This window comes from Panthera tigris, chromosome A3, assembly GCF_018350195.1.
Source record: "Panthera tigris isolate Pti1 chromosome A3, P.tigris_Pti1_mat1.1, whole genome shotgun sequence".
In the NCBI taxonomy this organism is placed as follows: Eukaryota; Metazoa; Chordata; class Mammalia; order Carnivora; family Felidae; genus Panthera; species Panthera tigris.
In genome coordinates, this window is record NC_056662.1 from 65705397 (window position 1) to 65724495 (window position 19099).

At 39.3% G+C, this 19099-nt stretch overlaps 2 protein-coding genes across 6 annotated transcripts in view; one reads left to right on the forward strand and one right to left on the reverse strand.

Moving 5' to 3' along the window:
• The window catches only part of RHOQ (ras homolog family member Q), a 34746-nt gene extending 23988 nt beyond the window's left edge, over window positions 1-10758 (forward strand). Inside the window, exons 3-6 of one of the 2 annotated variants that reach the window (XM_042981331.1) lie at window positions 8436-8600; window positions 8918-9013; window positions 9967-10073; window positions 10298-10385. In XM_042981331.1, the coding sequence (XP_042837265.1) occupies window positions 8436-8600; window positions 8918-9013; window positions 9967-10073; window position 10298 (369 nt within the window). In that variant the 3' untranslated portion in view covers window positions 10299-10385. Of the gene's footprint in view, window positions 1-8435; window positions 8601-8917; window positions 9014-9966; window positions 10074-10297 lie in introns of both variants that reach the window. The other variant, XM_042981330.1, reaches the window with a different exon arrangement.
• PIGF (phosphatidylinositol glycan anchor biosynthesis class F) overlaps window positions 10661-19099 on the reverse strand; it is a 33376-nt gene continuing 24937 nt past the window's right edge. For 3 of the 4 annotated variants that reach the window (XM_007084714.2, XM_042981326.1, XM_042981328.1), the window contains exon 6: window positions 10661-11000. In XM_007084714.2, coding sequence (XP_007084776.1) covers window positions 10887-11000 — 114 coding nt within the window. In that variant the 3' untranslated portion in view covers window positions 10661-10886. Of the gene's footprint in view, window positions 11001-17610; window positions 17668-19099 lie in introns of all 4 variants that reach the window. The other variant, XM_042981329.1, reaches the window with a different exon arrangement.

The following is a 19099-nucleotide window of genomic DNA, read 5'->3' on the forward strand; positions in this document are numbered from 1 at the left end:
TGCGAGTGGCTTGCAGTTTTCTACAATGATAAGCAACTCCTGTAATGTCTTGAACAAAATAAAGTACAGTCTACCTTTCTCCTTCAATTTGCCCTGAAATTACCTTCCTAGAAAATTCATTAAAACTGTGCAACAAATACTTTATGCTCTTTATATACAACAGAGTTAGGTCCCGGATTCAGGTTATTATAAAAGGGTTTTTCATATTCATCAATGCCTGGCAGTATGCTCACCAATCGTGTGGGACCTGGGAGCGTTTCTCCTAATACAAGTTATGTAGCACGCAGACTTCTGTCCCTAGGTCCCCGTAGAGTTCCCCTATTCATGTTGACGATCAGAAACACCCCCAAATCTCCAAAATACCCCCCCCAACATGGACACTACTGCCCGAGTGGAGAGGCGCCTTTCCTCTATTATACTGTGAATTCGCGAGGGCAGCGTCCATGTCTGTCTTTCATTGTAGCGCTCAGGGTGCTCGGCACCTCGCTGGCAGATACTTGGTGGAATAAATGAATGAACAAATAGGCCCCCAATATGAACTTTGTACCAAAAAGATTAGAAAAGGAGGATACTTCATGGAAGTGTGACCCGACATTTACCTTCTTTCTGTATGCCTTAGGCCAGCTGACTTCCGTTTTAGTGAAAGAGACTTGTAATTAGAGCTGCAAACAATGTAAAATTTCGGCTCCAAATCCTTTACAACAAGGGAAGTCATCTCATGGTGCACATAAGAAATCGCACTGCCTCTGAGGTTGTGGTTTGTCTTTTTTTGGAAAGTCGGGCTTGTCTGTTGAAGAGCTCAAAACACTTGACCGGCTCTCTCATTTATCTTAACATGTGTATGCTATATTTACTCTCCCTTCACAGATGGGGAAATGAAGCTTGCCTAAGGGCCATATTTAGCTAAGTCTTGATCCTCTCTGCCTTGTGGGGTCAGCTCCGATAAAATAGAATCCCAAGGCTTGATTTTTAGCCAGTAGTTGAAACCTCTTCCCACATGAAATCTGTTACTAGGGCTTCTCACAAGGGTGAAAAGTGTGAGTTTGAGCATTTTTAACCATGTGATACGGCCGTCTTGTTCAGGCCTCTCCTTTTGGAGACGGGGAAGTGCTAGTTCATAACTGGCCAGTCCCTTAGGGTGCTTTCTGCTGCCCCACGTCTCATTTCTCTCCTTTTTCTCCAGCTGATCCTAAGTGATCAGTCAGGTGGTCACAAGGAAGATAGCGATGTAACAGAAGCCAAAGAACTGGTTCACTAGCTCTCAAATAATTGTTAAATTAATTGGAAGACTGACTTATTTTGAATCCAAATACATGAAGACGACAGTCGCCAAAAGTTAGAAGCTAAACCTTCAGTTTTAAGAATTTTTTTTTTGCCCACAGCTACTCAGCCAGTGATCTAGAAATAGCGTTTCCCAACCGAACTGAAGATTAAAAATATATAATAATAATAATAATAATAATAATAAAGCCAAATATTTGCAAAGATTTTGAAAAACAGTGATCTCTTAGGAATGTATAGCCCTTGGACAGAATTCTTTCTCCTCCCCCAATTCTCTTTAGTCCAAGGAGGGGATGGGCAAATTCAATATACTCCTCACTGATGCTTGTTGAACCAAACGCTCCCCAAAGGGACCCAACCCAGCTTCCTTGAAAAGCAAAGTTATTTTTAACAGGGTGCAAAGTGATACTTTCATTTCACAGAGTTAAATGCAAAATGAACTCAAAGGTGACCAAAAACACTATACAGAGAGGCCGAGGCTTTCCAGACTGCTATCACCGAGAATTACTGCAGAAGTGTTTATAAGTTGGATGGAAGACACAACACTTTCCATCTTCAGAAGCTAGCTGGAGTGCAGGTGGCCCCTTGGCTTTGGTAAAGCACCCTTTGGGGGGTGGAGGGTTTAAGAGCCATGCCTGATACCTATTTTGGGCTTCTTACTAGAAACAGATGTTTGGATGGAGATTGCTACTGTGCACTTGGGAAGTGACCAAGTTGCTCCTGCATATTTCACAAGCCACCGGTTGTGAGGGGCATTCTTGCTTGCTTGTCTTACATTTTATCTATCTCTTAAAGTAGTCAGAAGCTGTTCTAGACTTTAGACGCCTGGGGCCTGTCAAAGAATTCTTCTGCTGTGGTCTCGGTTTTTCTCATCGTAGGTTGTTACAGAGGAAAACTCTTACAGGTTTTGATAAATGATTTGTTTCCTAAATCGAAGTAACCTCCTGCCTTCTAAGCATTTGTCACTGACATTCTCCCATTTTATGGGCAGAGAAACTAAGCCTCTAAGAAATGAGTTGACCAAGGCCACGTGGCCAGTAGGTCATACATGTGCCAGTCCTTTCCATTTGGTAAGGCACTTCTCAGATGCTGCCTCTTCTAAGTCTTTTCTTAGCATTGCCTAATGACCGTAACCCTTGGCATTTACCCCATTCTGATTTGTCCTAAAAGTGTTTGCATACGTTTGTCTCCCTTACTAGGAAATGCCTCTGAGCAGAAGCTGTTAGAAATGTTTGTGTCTCTCCACACCTTTCAATTCTTCCTCCTCAGAGGTAAACTTCTGCATGTGGCCACACCAGCACTGCAGTGTCGTCTTCTAGGCTGTGGCCTTGAGGTCTGCGAAGCACTGGTGAGGTGCACGGCCAACATCGCCCATGTGAGCTCATTGCCTTTGTTTGGACATACAGATATCTTATGAGAGAGCTTTCCACATGTTTATAAGGTGTTTTACAAATCAGATATGGTCTGAATCTTCTCCTTCCTTAATTTCCCTGATGATTGCACCATTCTGGGCACATAGTAGGTGCTTATTAATGTTTCTTGGATGAAGCACTTATATATTCAGCCTACTCTAGTTTATACTTTTCTTTCTTTCATTGTGTATGACTATCTTTTTTTTTTTTTTTTTTTTAAGATTTTGATTTTAGGGGCACCTGGGTGGCTCAGTCAGTTGAGCGTCCGACTTCGGCTCACATCATGATCTCACAATTCGTCAGTTGGAGCCCCACATAGGGTTTGCTCCTGTTAGAGCAGAAGCCTGCTTCGGATCCTCTGTCTCTCTCTCTCTCTCTCTCTCTCTCTCTCTACCCCGCTCATGCTCTCTCTCTCAAAAATAAATTTTAAAACAACATTTAAAAAATGATTTTATTTTTAAGTAATCTCTGCACTCAACATGGGGCTCGAACTCACAACCACGAGCTCAAGAGTCGCACGTTCTACCGACTGAGCCAGCCAGGCGCCCCATGACTATCTTTTATATGCATACATCCTGAATTCCCAACTAAACCACAAGCTCCAGAGGGGACAGTTATTTCCTTTCTTTGTGTGTGCGTATCTTGGGAATATCTCGCATGGCATATGGGCTCAGTGAATCTCTGCTGATTGATTTTAAGTGACCAGCGTGTGGTCGCATGCCAGCTAACAAAACGTGGCAAGGACTGCGCTGTCCACCGTGAGTGGTTTTGCTTAAGGTGTATGTTTTGGATATGTATTTCTAATAGGCATACGCGGCCTAAAAACGTGCATTTTACACAGGATTCACAAAAGTGGGAGGGAGCACCCAGGTCCACAGGAAGGGGACAGAGGTGGTGCAGAAGTAGGGGCGCTCAGGGCACCGTCGGCTGTCCTGACGTAAAGAGAGGTCTCCCGACCGATGGGCGTTTGCCGCAGCTCTCTGTCGCATGTAAAGACCTCTTGTTTCCTCTCGGAGCCCGTTTCTTGTCTCTTGTTGCAGATTCCAGTCAGGTTGTAAAAGTATGATAGTTTTCAAGGGTTAAGGTTGTCATCATCACAGATCAAAGACTCTTGACAGGAATGGAGAGAGCCTATCCATGAAGCTATCAGGACACAGTTTTAAAAAACTGATAGCTCTGGTACCTTGCCAGTTGGGTAGGAAGCTAAGGATTTCACTAAGTAATCCAACAATCCTGTTGACCGAACTCACCGTTGTTTTTCATGGTTTTGATGTTAAGGTACTCGTTTTTAATACGCTTTTCTCTATTCCTGAGAATGTTCCAGTTACCATGAGGAGATATTTAAACATCTGCCTTTTTAAATTGATTGGTTTAAATACACTCGATTGGTTAATTAGGAGGACATTAGAGAACCAGCTTTGAGGAGTTCTGACTTTGGTTAAGTGGCTGTTTAAGAGTAAGGGCTGTGGAGTGCCTGGGTGGCTCAATCAGTCCCTTAAGTGTCCAACTGCTGCTCAGGTCATGATCTCGCGTTTCTTGAGTTTGGGCCCCGCGTTGGGCTCTGTGCTGACAGCTCAGAGCCTGGAGCCTGCTTCAGATTCTGTGTCTCCCTCTCTCTCTGCCCCTCCCCTGCTCTCTCTCTCTCCACCTCTCTCAAAGATAAAGATTAAAAAAAAAAATTAAATAAGGACTGTTGCTCCACATCCCACTTTCTTTGTTTCGCCGATTTCATATGTACAGGTGGATATGAAAAGTTCTGTGTGCTTCAGCTTATTTATCCCCGAATCCAAATCTTCGTTGCACATTATTAAGTTCACTCAAGATACTGCACAGTGGTGGGGATGCTTGGGTGACCCAGTCGGTTAAGCTTCCAACTCTTGATCTCAGCCTGGGTCTTGATCTCAGGGTTGTGAGTTCGAGTTCCGCACTGGGCTCAGTGCTGGGCGTGGAGCCTACTTAAAAAAACAGAAAGATACTGCTCAGTGGGCACAAACAATTTCATACGGTGATGCAGGGTGCAGCATGCACAGGGGATAATTTATTTTTTTAATTTGCTATCTATTATTGGGCTTCCAATTACTCATGCTGAATGGAAGCAGAAGGGTCTTCTTATAATAACTGCCAGTTACTTAACAGCAGATTAGAGGCAGAAGTTCATTTTCCAGTCCATCGCCTTAACCACTTGGCCACGACTACTAGAAGTTCATTTTCGATAGTTCACACGTAAGAAGTAACATTGCCTTTCAAGAAGTTCTTAGGATACTTCTCTTTGTTTTTCTTTTAATAATCTCAATCTATCACATTTTAATTATTCCAACAAAATCTGCAATTTAACAGGTATCTAGAAATGATTAGGCCAGTTTCCTTCCTATATGTCTGCGTGTCTCTCCTTGAGGAAAGTCAGTATTCGTTGTAGTTACAAAAGGAATCTGTACAGCAGACCTATGTTCGGTAGAATGTTTGCATTAATGTTATTAAGCATTTCTAAAGAACTTTGCATTCACTTTGCATTCTTGATTTCTGGTAATCCCCTTCTGGAGAAAGAGTGCACATTCTGTTTCCCTGATGAGGTAAATTTGCTTGAAAAATAAAAATTTTTCATTAAAAAATCTAATTTGATTTTCTTTCTTTCTTTCTGTCTTTTGGCTACATTTAAAGCAGTCCTGTCTCTTGAGTTCCAAAATGACTAATTAGTACAATGATAATATAGCATTCTCTTTCATTGATCTGAAAATTATACTGTCCTCAGGAGACCTCAGCTTGATTTGTGTATTTTGATGCCAGTGGAGAAAATGTTCTTTCTCACAAACGAGTCTCTTCTCTGTGATGTGAAACCAGCCCTGATGTGAGACGGAGGGGACCCGGCCTGGAATTGCAGAGGAAAAGGAGCCTTGGTTTCCCGTGGGATGAAGGATTTATGGTGCAGCCTTGAAAGAATTCTTGCATGTGCCCGGCACCATGCGGAATGCTTTAGTTGCATTATTTCATTGATTCCTCAGAATCCTATGAGATAGTCTCCTCATTTCTCATTCTGGGAAAAATGGATATGTATGAGGAGAGATTTTTTTAATGTTTACTTACTTACTTTGAGAGAGAAAGAGTGTGTACATGAGCATGATCAGGGGAGGGGCAGAGAGAGAGAGAATCCCAAGCAGGCAGAGCCTGATGTGGGGCTCTATCTCATGAACCGTGAGATCATGACCTGAGCAGAAATCAAGAGTCAGACCCTTAACCGACTGAACCACCCAGGCGCCCTGAGGAGAGATTTTTAACAAGAGCACCCACACATTCACTCCCTGACCATGCTCAGAGCCCATGTTTGCTCAGCATCTTAGAGTGCCAGGTAGAATGCTAACATTAATGCTGTCCTACTTCCCCTATGGACATTCAGTTGTATAGGCAGCAGAGCAGAAAGTGTATTTATTTGATGCCCCTCGTCTACTGTTGAACACTCAAACTGATTTGTAAAAACGTGTTGCATTTTTCACAGTAGCCTCTTTTTTTTTTTAATTTTTCTTAATGTTTTTATTATTTATTTTTGAGAGAGACAGACAGAGCACGAGCAGGGGAGGGGCAGAGACAGAAGGAAGCAGAATCTGAAGCAGGCTCCAGGCTCTGAGCTGTCAGCACAGAGCCCGACCTGAGGCTCGAACTCACGAACCGCGAGATCATGACCTGAGCCGAAGTTGGATGCTTAACCAACTGAGCCACCCAGGTGCCCCCATAGTAGCCCTCTTTAAGTAACTGGCTCTGTGTGGTACAACGTGTTTCACACCCACTCTGTCTGATATCGTCATTAACATCATTTGTTAACGCCAGAGCACTGCTGTATTCAAAACCAGTTAGAGGCCCCCTGTTGTAAAAATGAAGGCTAAAGAAGATGGGGGAGGGCATTTCTCCTCTTGTCCTGTAATAGCCAATACCTGAGAAATCTTCCACTGCTCCCCGGCTCCAGACTGGCAGTGTGCTTTTTGAAAGGATCACAGAAAAACTGAAGGGTTAACTGCAAAGTCAAGAATTGGAGACATTAACACGCTTGTGTGGACATTGTATTAAGAAAAACATTGGAAGATGACATGGAAAGAAAATTGTCCCGCAAGGGAAATGTACTGCTGAACTCTGAGTGGAAAGTGTTTTTAATACAACTTCAGTTCTGTGTTTGTGCAGTTTTAGTTGTGAAGGGTGGTGGCCAAGACGAAGAATAAAGCTTCCCTGAAACCAGATGAGAATCTAACCACGACAAAAATAGAGTCCTGACAGCTCGCTCTCCAGAATGTAAATAAGCAGAATATTTGTGTCATAGAGAGTAGTGTAAGCAAAACAGAATCCTCTGCCTTTTGTGATAGAGAGATGCTAAAACAGCCATCGATAGGACAGCCCTTCCTTCTGTGGAAGTCAAAGGAGCAGGTTAAAATTTTATAGCAGTCTAGCGGCACCTGGGTGGCTCGATTGGTTGAGCGTCCAGACTCTTGATTTCGGCTCAGGTCATGATCCCAGGGCCGTGGGATTGAGCTCTGCATTGGGCTCCATGCCTGCTTGAGATTCTCTCTCTCTCCCTCTCTCCTTCTGCCCCTCCCCCACATCTGTGCTCATGCACATGCTCACTCTCTCTCTCTAAAATTAAATGAATAAGGGAGGGGCACCTGGGTGTCTCAGTCGGTTGAGCATCCAACTTCGGATCAGGAGTTTGTGAGTTCGAGCCCTGTGTCGGGCTCTGTGCTGACAGCTCAGAGCCTGGAGCCTGCTTCAGAGTCTGTGTCTCCCTCTCTCTGCCCCTCCACTCCTCATGCCCTGCCCCTCTCTCTCAAAAAAAACCATTAAAATTTTTTTTTTAATTAAAAAAATAGTAAATAAAATTATATCGCAGTCTAATATATTCTTGTTTGGAAAGATCTCCAAGAAATACTTGAAGGATGTGGAACAACACAGACTGATCTCTTCTGTGTACAGATGTTTGAATATGGACAGTTGTGGGTTTATATGCATGGAAAGAGAACCGGAAAGGTACACATGAAAACACCTACAGTGGGAGAAGGGAATGGAAATTGAAGAGGAAAGGGGGATTTTTGTGCATTGACTTTATATGTTTTCTATCTGTAAATTTACATACACGTGCTCACATGTAGTTAAGAGAACTATATAAAGAGGGAAAGCAAAGATTTATGGTCTCGGTGAAGATATGTAGTGGTTAAGGCATAGCTTCTGGAGTAAAACTGCCAGGGTTTGAATCCCATGTCCGTTCCTCTGGTTGTAGCTCCTTCCACAGAATATTTCACTTCTGTGCCTCCTTTTACACTGGAGAACAGGTTTAATCGTACTTCTGTCATATGATTGTTACAAGGATGAGATGAGTAACGCAGGGGAGAGCGTATGGATCACGTCCTGACGTGCAGTACACATTCGGCATATGTTAGTCATTTTAAACCAAAATACTCTGACAACTTCCAGCTTTAATCAATTCTTTGTGCAAACTTTGTTTACAGTGTTTCTAGTGACAGCTTTACTAATCACAATATATTTTCTCCAAGTTTGGTTGTAGTTGTCAATGATACTGTCACATCCTTAGCCCACCGGTAACCTCAAGAGGAAGAGTAACAAAACAAATGGAATTTTCTTGTTTTATGTGGAGTGTCATACTTCCTGTTTGTGGAATTCTCCGGACTTTGCTTCCTTGACCGTGTAGTCTTACATACATAATAAACTAAAGAAATGGGACTAATGAGGTTTTTCTCTCTTCCTTAGGAAGACTATGATCGTCTGAGGCCTTTATCTTATCCAATGACCGATGTCTTCCTTATATGCTTCTCTGTGGTAAATCCAGCCTCGTTTCAAAATGTGAAAGAGGAGTGGGTACCCGAACTTAAGGAATACGCACCAAACGTACCCTTTTTATTAATAGGAACTCAGGTATGTCTGCTTTGATTTTACCCATTGAAGAAGAGTCTCTGGCATATCTTGTGGGGTTGCTCTCAAATGGTACTAAAGTTTAGCCAATGATAATGCACGTTGAATCTCAGCTGCAAGTTATAATACATTCTATTTATTGTAGAAAAATAAGAATTTGGGAAAAGTAGTGCCAAAGGAAAGCAATCATACTAGTTGGGGTTTTAGAAGTGAAGTTCTCTTTTTTACTCTCTTCTTGATATGTGGGGATTAAATGGGACTACAGGCTTTATCTTTAAAGACTTGTAACATTATGGGACATATTGAACTTTCTTGATTAGATTGATCTCCGAGATGACCCCAAAACTTTAGCAAGACTGAATGATATGAAAGAAAAACCCATTTGTGTGGAACAAGGACAGAAACTAGCAAAAGAGGTAATAGAACCTTCACGGAACTTAAAAATGAATGTAAGGGGCGCCCGGGTGTCTCAGTGAGTTGAGCGTCTGACTTCGGCTCAGGTCACGATCTCACAGCTCGTGAGTTCAAGTCCCACGTCGGGCTCTGTGCTGACAGCTCAGAGCCTGGAGCCTGCTTCAGAGTCTGTGTCTCCCTCTCTCTCTGCCCCTGCCCCACTTGCTCTGTCTCTGTCTCTCTCTCTCAAAAATAAAAACAAAAACGAAAAAATAAAAATAAAAGTGAATGTAAGACAAGCTTCGGTAATAATAGAAGCTAACATTGTGCGTTTGCTGTATGCCAGGCACTGTGCTGAGTGCTTTACATGCATTATCTCATGTAATCCTTGTACCTCCTCGGGTAGGTCTGACCAGTTCCCTATTTACAGAAGGGAAAACGGGCGTGGCGATGTCAGATAACTTGTCCAGTCCCATAGCTAATAAATGGCGGAGCTGGAGTGCGGGGAAGGCCTGATTGCAGAGCCCAGGCTCTTACACCTGCACGACGCTGCCAGCAGTATTTTCCTAGTAAGTCACGTGTAGAAAGAGGCATCAAAAAAAGCCCTTTTTAATCAAACATTTGTACTGCGCCAACGCAGGCTCTGTCTTTGGTTAAGACGCATGGAGTAAGTGCGTGTGGTGTGGCACAGGATGAGTTTAAATCTGCAGTTAAAAGCAAAAATGTATGACTAGGTTTGAAAAGAAGCGTGTTGAATTTTCTTCCACCCTTTTATGAAAGATAGAGAACATTCGCATTCTAAAAAATACACAACTGTGTTGTGCACAATAACTTCTATTCTTCCCCTCCCCGAAGCTAGGCTTACTTTTTTTCTCTGTTTGGCCCTAACATTATTGGATTCTGTTTTTCAGATGTGACTTTAATAGGTCTTTTGTGGAAACAGAATCTAATAAAGTCTTTTTAAATGTACTATCAGGAGGCAGAAGAAAGCAAGAAAACTTTTTGGAGGACAGTTTTTCCTAAAACAAAAAGACAGATAGCTTCACTGACAAATTGGTTTAGACATTCAGTGCTTGGCATATGGTAGGTAACCAGTAAATACTTGATGCAATAAATTTTCATAGAATAAGTGCGGAAGGATATATGCTTACTTTTGAAGTTAGCTATTCCTGGGTTTTACGACTATGAATGATTTCATTCTTTCTGCACGGCTGTGTTTTATCATTTTCCTTATAATGGTGTGTTGCATCATACCAAATATGTAAGAAAGATTTTATATGTTTGTGGTGTTTTTTCCTCTTTCCCAGATAGGAGCATGCTGTTATGTGGAATGTTCGGCTTTAACCCAGAAGGGACTGAAGACTGTTTTTGATGAGGCTATCATAGCCATTTTAACTCCAAAGAAACACACAGTAAAAAAAAGAATAGGATCAAGATGTATAAACTGTTGTTTGATTACGTGAGAAACATCTTCAGTGGCCAAGGAAACTGTCCATTTCTCTCAAAAAGCATATGAAATGCTACAGCTATACCCAGACATCTGATAATGAAGCGGTTTAAAACTTGAAAGAAAAAACCCAAAAAACCCTGTCCTCAGAATTCTATAAAATTCATTAAGAATGTTTCTTAAATAAGGTCCAAGAAGCAGCAAACAGCATCTGAAGCCACAATCTATTATAAATACTTTATTTCAACTAGAAGGTACAATCTCTCAGGGGTTTCATAGTTTAAAAAGCTACAATCACATCATGTTGTAACTACATAAAAACAAAAAACAAAAAAAAACAAAAAAAACACAACAGTGCTGTAAATGGAACTGCCTGGCTTAGACCATATACATTTCTGCACAGTCTTTATGGAATCTGCACAAAGAAATATCTTCTCCCTTTGCTCCAATTAATTGTTCTTGTATGTAAGTTGCTTTCTATTCCAGTATATCCAGAGTGGTGAAATCACAAGGCCAGCCACGTAGCCAAAGGTCGCTCCAAGCGTACAGGAGATGGGCCATACCTGAGGAGAGAATGTATGAGATCAAAAAAGAACAACTGTTTTATTATTACTTGAGCACAAGTGTAACCTAAATATTTCTATATTAAAGCTTAATGTGCTTTCTTAAAGAATGCCAAAAGTGTAATAAGGTCATAACTGCATTTATCACGAACACTAAAAATGTACACATTTTTATGTGCATTCAGCTGTAACAAGGCATCTGGCGACTGTAGATTTAGTTTGATGCTCCCCAAACTGCATGAGATACATCCTAAAATTACAAATTAAAATTCTGGGTCAGACTTTGTCATAATCCTGGACTTGATATAGCTGTCTGAAGTAGTTGGCAATTTTGTTCTTTAATTTCCACCTTGGCTTATATATACAATGAAACGAGAAGTGTATGTTGACCAAAGTAGAAGAAAGTTGAATCTGTGCTAAAGAGAACAGACCTAGAATTCAAGCATGTTACATGGAATTTATAACAAAGCAACTTCCATAATAAAACTGATGTCACCTTTCAGACACAGGTATTGGAACCATAGCAGGAGTTCTAGAGCCACAACTTCAGTACACACCTAGAGCGTCAGTTAAATACTGGCTTCTAAATACCTATCTTCTCCAGCCATGTTACGTTTCGCACTATTACATCAAGCAAGCCAGAAGTGTAAATAATGTTGATTTCTTTCATCTGCAAGCAGTGCATGCCGGTCCCTAGGTGAAAGGCCCTGCTTTAAAAAAAATTATGTTCATCTGAGAAGCTTACTTGGTATACTGGAGCCATTTCTAATCTTTCTCTGGGGGATCAGGCCATAGAACTGTGTTAGAGGTGAACCATCTTAATTACTAGTTCTATAACCTAATTAAGCTTTCTTGTTTGGTCTGCTGTGGATCCGCCTTGTTCCAAGTGCCATGCAACAGACAATAGTGTTAGACAAAAAGTTTCCGTGTGAACAAATTAATGCGGTTCAGAGAAGCATAATCTAACCCATAAAATTTTCTCCAGTCTTTCCTACATTTAAACTTGCTGTTGACTAAATTATGATTTATTTATGTCTTTGGTGAGCTTCTGTTAATTTCCATGACTTGAGCTAATAGCTGTGTCTATTGCACAGATTGGGTAATGGAACACTAAACTTTTATACTTGAAAATGACAGCCTTAAATGCTCATTATCAGTCACAAATCTAGGATGTACTGTCTTGTATGTGAGCTTTGTAGAGATTTTTAAAAATACAAGCATCATCTTCCCCATTGAAGAGTGGAGAGTCTACTGGATAACTAGTCAGGAACTTTCTTTCTGAACTGGACAGTGGATGTCTTCCTTCTCCCAAGAAGTGATGGTTCACATTAAGTACCATGGCCTTATGTATGCTCAAATGGAATCCTTATGTACTTTCTCACTTAATTTGGGTCTATTAATTATTAGCTATTTTTAGAACTGAAAATAATTGCATAAATCAATTAGTATATGAGTTAAGTTGTCCAACACATGGTATAAAGGAATTAAGACAGTAAAGTATTATACATTTCCAACTTGACTTTGGGGGTTTGATGGGGATTTTTTTTTTCTCAAATTCACCTCTGAAACTTTCCACACCTGGGTTTACTAGCCAGTTAAAATTAAAAGCTAGAATTTGTCCTGCCCCAAGAGAAATGGACTAGGAATCTGGAAACACAAACTCTGATGTCACCTCTGTTTCCTGCCTGGGCCTCAGTTTCCTCATCTATAAACATGGGAGGTAGAACGAGAGGATCTCCAACATCTCTCCCATTTATCAACTCTTCTGATTCTCTTCTTTTTTTGGACCTTACCTTTTCAGCTGCACATTCTTAAGATGGTAAAAATCCTGTACATAGATTATTAGAACTCTAAGCAAAGATGATTGTATCATCTGAACCTGAGGTGCCTTAGGTACTCTATTGACCTTGATGGGGTTTGGAGTTTCCCATTGCTTATTAAGAGCCTTTTCATTGCTTTGGTTCTTTAGGATTTCTTTTTGCACTCAATCCTTCCTGTCACTTTAACTAAAAACCAAAGATTTGTTTTCTATTCATAAGCAGATTATAGAAAAATTGCCTTATTTTCAGAAGCATGTCTTCATTAAAGACTTAAGTTTCAGTAGAAATTGAGACTAATCACTGGAACAACTAGTTCAAAGTAGTCAAATATCTGGGAAATAAAATACTTCAAAAATATCTGACTGACATGAATTTTGCTAGTTAATGCAAATGCATTGCTTCAAATAAGGTCATGTATGAATGAATTTAAAAGAAACGTACCGTTAATTTTTTTTTGCATATAATCAATTCTAAAGTTCTCAAGAGTAATTTTAGGGGCTCCCTGAAATCTTATTTAATACTTTGCTAACTTGTACCCTTTTTTTGTCTCTACAGATACATTTTAGGTTAGCCCATGTTGAATTATCTTATTTCTAATAAGTAGAGCCTGAATTAATGGTTTTTATTGTGAATTAGTTACTTTAGGCATTGCTTCCATTTGATTTCTAATTATTACTTTTAAGTACCAAATTAAATACTGGTTTGTTGGTTGTTGCTTTTTAAGTGATTGTTACTTTAACAGTGTCCCATTTTAACACATGGGGTTATAAATAAAATAATATGCATAGTTTACTATCTATGTAAAGCATTGAACTTCTTACCTTAGTTTTTATTTAACACCCAATGTAAACATTTGGGATAATACTCATTCCTCTGTTTCTCATGCTGTGAGTCTAATCACCAGCCAAGTGTGAGCACCTGCACTTTGTTAAAAAGCGCATTGTCAAAGTGTAGACAGAATAATAATCCCTCGTGAATCCCAGCCAGATTCCAATTTGGGTCACTTCTACTTGAATCACTCTGTAATTTCAGTATGGCTCTTTGTTTCCAAACACGTACATACACAGTCACACGCACATTCTTTAAACAGCTGCCTACCGCACCTCCGGTGGAATGCCAAAGATGAAATATTAGCTTAAAAGTTTTGTCTAATGAGGGGCGAGGGCTTAGAACACTTGCTATTTATTCAGTTCTCAAGAAATCCAAGCCATCAGCAAGTTAAAATGTTGGACTGGCTTTGAAGACTGTTTGCTAGTGATGGATCAGGTTTTCCTGCTTGACTTTCCTGAAATAAGTAGCCCTTAACTCTAACACATTTTTTTTAAAGGAGAATTTCTTCATTTAAGGGCAACCTTCCTGATTTTTTATCCCCAGGATAGGGAATGGCAAAAAAGAGCAGCTGAGCGGGAGGCTGCCCACTAAATCACCTTTCCTCTAAAGTCCTCATGATTGAATTTCCTACTAAGCTTCTTACAACTGCTTTAAAAAATTTAAAACTACACAATGGCAACAGATTTCATAATGACTTATCAAACTATCCCAGCTTCATCACACATTTTCCTACTTTGATCTTGGGGTCTTCCATTTAAAACTGTGTACTTGTCTCACACACAGAGATGCTTCTGAAGTTTAACATTCATGCTACAAGCAGGCTTAAAACAACTGTGGTATCATCTACTGAACAGACAATCCAACCACAATGTTATAGACATTTCTCCAAATTATGGTCATCTGGGATAGCTATATATAATTATCTTGTTTTGTTTAAAGAAAATAGAAAACTCAAAGACCTTCATGTAAAGAAAGTCATTCACAAGTGTTTGCCATGAAAATGACCACCTTCTTTTTATCCAGTTTTTTATAAAGTAACAAAATGTTTTAACCACTAAATGGAAGAAAAAAATCCTGTTGCATGACAAAATTTAATGCAAGTGGGTAAAATGATTACAATTAACTGTTAGAAAACCTATTTTTAAAAATAAGTAGCTACATCACATGAACAAAGCATCTTGCTTAGAGTACTACTATTATCCTTTCTCTGAACCAAATGACTTTTTACTGTTTTTCCATCACTTAAACCAAAAAAGGTCAGTGTTTCCTTAAAATACTCAACATTAAGAAAGGCCTATATTACAGGGTCTAGGTACATGATATCAGCAATAAGTTGTGTTAACCTCAGAAATAAAACAATTCCACCCTAATAAGCTAAAAAACAATTTCTCAGTAAGTACATATTTAACTTTGTATGTTTTCTCAGTTAAATCAATATTCTTGCTGGCTGAACGACATTTCAAAATTACACAAGCTTATTTCCACCTGAAGACCACACTGCTCTCTTCTGATCAGGCATTATTGATGTATCTATATAGTCTTGGGACTTTTCAAAGTATGCTCTAAGTGGTACAGAATGATTTAAGAACTCTAATTTTTGTATTAGACTGAATTTGAATCTTGGCTCTGCCATTTATTAAATATGGAACCCTGTGAAGTCACCTTACCTCGGTACCTTGGTTTCTCACCTGTGAAGTGAGGAACGTACCTCATCATAAAACCCACCTCACGGGGATTGCTGTAATGAGTAAACGACAGAATACACTATGTGGTACTTAGCACCATGCCTAAAACAGTATCTGGCACATAGTACATGTGAGCTATAAATTGCTAATAATCTTTTAGTTCATATTCCCAGTAGGCACATCTAAGTTGCCATTATAATCTAGAACACCATCATTTCCCCAAATACACAATCTCTGAAGCTGATCCTATTAAAAAAATGCTTCCCAAAATTTGTTAAGTACTTTAAAAATATTTTTTAAAAACTACATCGAACTAAACTCATGTTTCCTTCTTGCCAAACATGATCCACAGGTTTTGTATGTATATGTCATATAATATCAGGGGCTCACAGACCCCCCACCTATGGACTCCTGGTGAAGAATCACTGTACTCAAACCTCACAAGTATTATTAACTGTTCTAGTCAGCCAAAGTAATACAGTGACCCTCTACATTTTGGTTCAGCATTTTAAGGATCAATTTCAGTAACGTAGATGGCATTTGTTATGTGATTTGAGAGTAAGTAACTTAAATATATTTTATTATAATCTGCACAATAGTACTTAGGTTCCTTTAATACATATTAAATGCAAGTAGATTTTCACCCTTTTCCTGTCACCAAAATGGCGTCCACAGGTTTTGATGCCACCACGTGACAGCTAGTCGGGTAAGTCACTGACTATGGCAGTTTATGAGCTACCGCAGGTGTCCTAAAGTGATGATCAGGTATTTGAAATTAGAGGAGGATTTTTTTCTGAAATTAGTTTCAGATATTCAACAGAAGTTTTAAAATAACTGTACAAAAACATTAGGCCACTTAAAAAAAATCCTTAATATTTTGCTTAGGAGCTTTCTTTGGCTCTTCTGGGGAGTAAGCAGCACAGTCAGTGGGGTAGGAACGGGCTATGCTGTGGAACCACTTCTAGCTGCATGGCCTTGGCCAGGTCGCTTACCATTGGAGCCTGAGTTTCCCAATGTGCAAAACAGGGATAATAGTACCTCTTGTACTTAAAACATGGGGCAATTGTACTATTTTAGAATCTGTCATGAAAGCTGTGAAGCACCATGCATTGGTATCACTTTGTATATTATATGTTTTAACTTGAAAAAATTAAACTTCTATGATCACTGGGACACCTGGGTGGCTCAGTCGGTTAAGCATCTGACTCTTGATCTCGGCTCAGGTCATGATCTCACAGTTTGTGGGATAGAGCCCTACGCTGCACTGACAGCACAGAGCCTGCTTAGGATTCTCTCTCCCTCTGTCTCTGCCTCTCCCCCACTCACGTGCGCGCATTCTATTTCTCTCTCAAAATAAATAAACTTTATTAAAAAAAAACCTTATATGGTCACTAAGTATTTCTTAGGTAACTGACACTGCTAGGTAATAATTAGAAGTGGCAGTTTAGAACAAGTAAAATAGTTCATGAGCAATGTTATCCTGTGCTATAGGAACTATTCCCTTGCCTTGGTAATCCTCTTTAATACATGCCAATCTTCACATGAAATGTCTGGGGAGTAAAAGCTTACAGGAAAACTCTAAAAGCCATACAACACACTGCATTATATTAACCATATGTAGCCTCATCTCAGAAATAGAAGGGCACATTTTGCTCCTGGCTGTCAGTTTTTGTAAACTTTAAGAAGCATAAGTACAAAAACTGATTTTAAACCAACCACTGGTAGACGTGTGTGTCATTTGTAATAGTCTCATTCGAATGACTCCATTCACTCAAAACTACTGAGCCCCTACTATAAACCAAGCAGTTAAGTTGAAACTAAGATGATTTGATTTTGGATATTTAATTTTAACAGTAAATTCTTAAAAATACGTGTTGCAACGGAACTGTAATCTTTAGAAAGGTATAGGATATCATAGATATCCTAGGGAAACTGATCTTTCTACAGATCAGAAAACCTAGAAACAGAACAACTCACAATCACTAGGATGACTGGCTCCTCCAGATAACAAAGTAAGATAAAACCCAGGGAGCTAGTTCTAAATTTCCCACAAGCTACCGTTTAATGTTTAGTTTATTGTGCTCATTTACCACAAATGTCCATTGGCATGACACAATTCATCTTTCAAAGCCTGATGACACTTCCACTAGCTTTAAATGATCATTTGTATTTTCCTGTGTATTTGATTGTTAGTGATGCGTTTTTCCAGATGTTCTTAAAGCAAATGCTATTTCTTGTCTGATGTAGAAATACATTATAGATGAATCTACTCACCTGAATGCATTTCTATGGTTTAAGTCTGCACCGATCCAGGCATACCGTACCACTTTCCTATGACCAAGCACACGTTTAGAAGAGCTATTTGTGGAGAGGTGTGTAGTCTCCAACCTGCAACTTTTTGTTGAAGTGATGCTAACCTATAGTGCTCCTTGCCAAGATTGTGAAAATAAATTAACCTGGCTAGCACCAGTCTTTCTCATGTGGAAGTCCTGCCGGCAGAGTATTATCAGCATGATTACCATACAATGAACCCACCTTTTAAATACAAAACCATTGCATTGAGGAGGGCCCCTGTTGGGATGAGCACTGGGTGTTATATGGAAACCAATTTGACAATAAATTTCATATTAAAAAAATAAATAATAAATATAAAACACTTTCTGTCAGTTAAATATTATATAGGTTTTTTTTTTTCCTCATGCTTGAAACATAAATCCTATTCATATGTTAGTATTTTATTTTGGTCTGCCTACAACACTGTATAATACCTTTGATAACAGAAACACCAATTAACCTAAAAACATGCCACCCTTTAATAATTAAATCCATGATCTTAGTTTTATCCCTCACTCTAGCAGTATTTCCAGTAATCCTTATGAACCCTAGCTTCAATTTATGCATTATCTGTAGCATCTGTGACTTTAGAAAATGAATATATATTTTTCACAAAATTTTTAACCTAAAACTAGAGAAAACAAAAAAGTGTTTTTAAATATAACAATGCCTTATATAGATTATGGGAATAAGTACAAATATTTTAAAACAATTTTAAATTGTTTTTAAAAAATGCTCAATTTTGCTTTTTAACTTTATAGGAAATATGTATACTCAGAAGATATGTGATTATCTGGTTCAATTCCATTTTAGAGATAGCAGCACTCAAGTGCAGAGTTTAAAGGCAGTTGTAGGTTCTCTAGGCACAAAAGCTCTGAATATTAACTTCCAATTCTCTCCTGCAAGTGTATTAAATTTTATGGTTTAAAATACATACACCACCAGTGGTCATGGCATTTATATGAAATTCTTTTGTGGAAAGAAATGCAATATAATAACTACTCAAGCTTTTCCAAGGAGATCTAAACTATGGCCTTTTAGAAAGGAAGAAGGGAAAGAAAGAGAAAGAAAGGGGGAGAGAGAGTGAAAGAGAGGAAGGAAGAAAGAGGAAGGAAAAAAGAAGGGAGGAAGGAGAGAAGGAAGGAATGGTAGAAGAAGGGAAGGAAGGGGAGGAAGGGAGAAAGGAAAGGAAGGGGAGGGAAGGGGTGGACAAAAGCTATTTCTGAGTCCCCAGCAATAAAGAGAATCAGGGTTAGATCCTAAACCTGGGCAGTACAAATAACACAAGGAGGCAATCAATGCGCTCTCCAATACTTTGAAAACCCAAATAATGGAATTTGTATTTTATGGTAATGCTAAAAATACAGTCATTAAACTAGTCCTTTTATAGGTCACAAATGCCTATAACATTAATTAAGCAGTAACTATG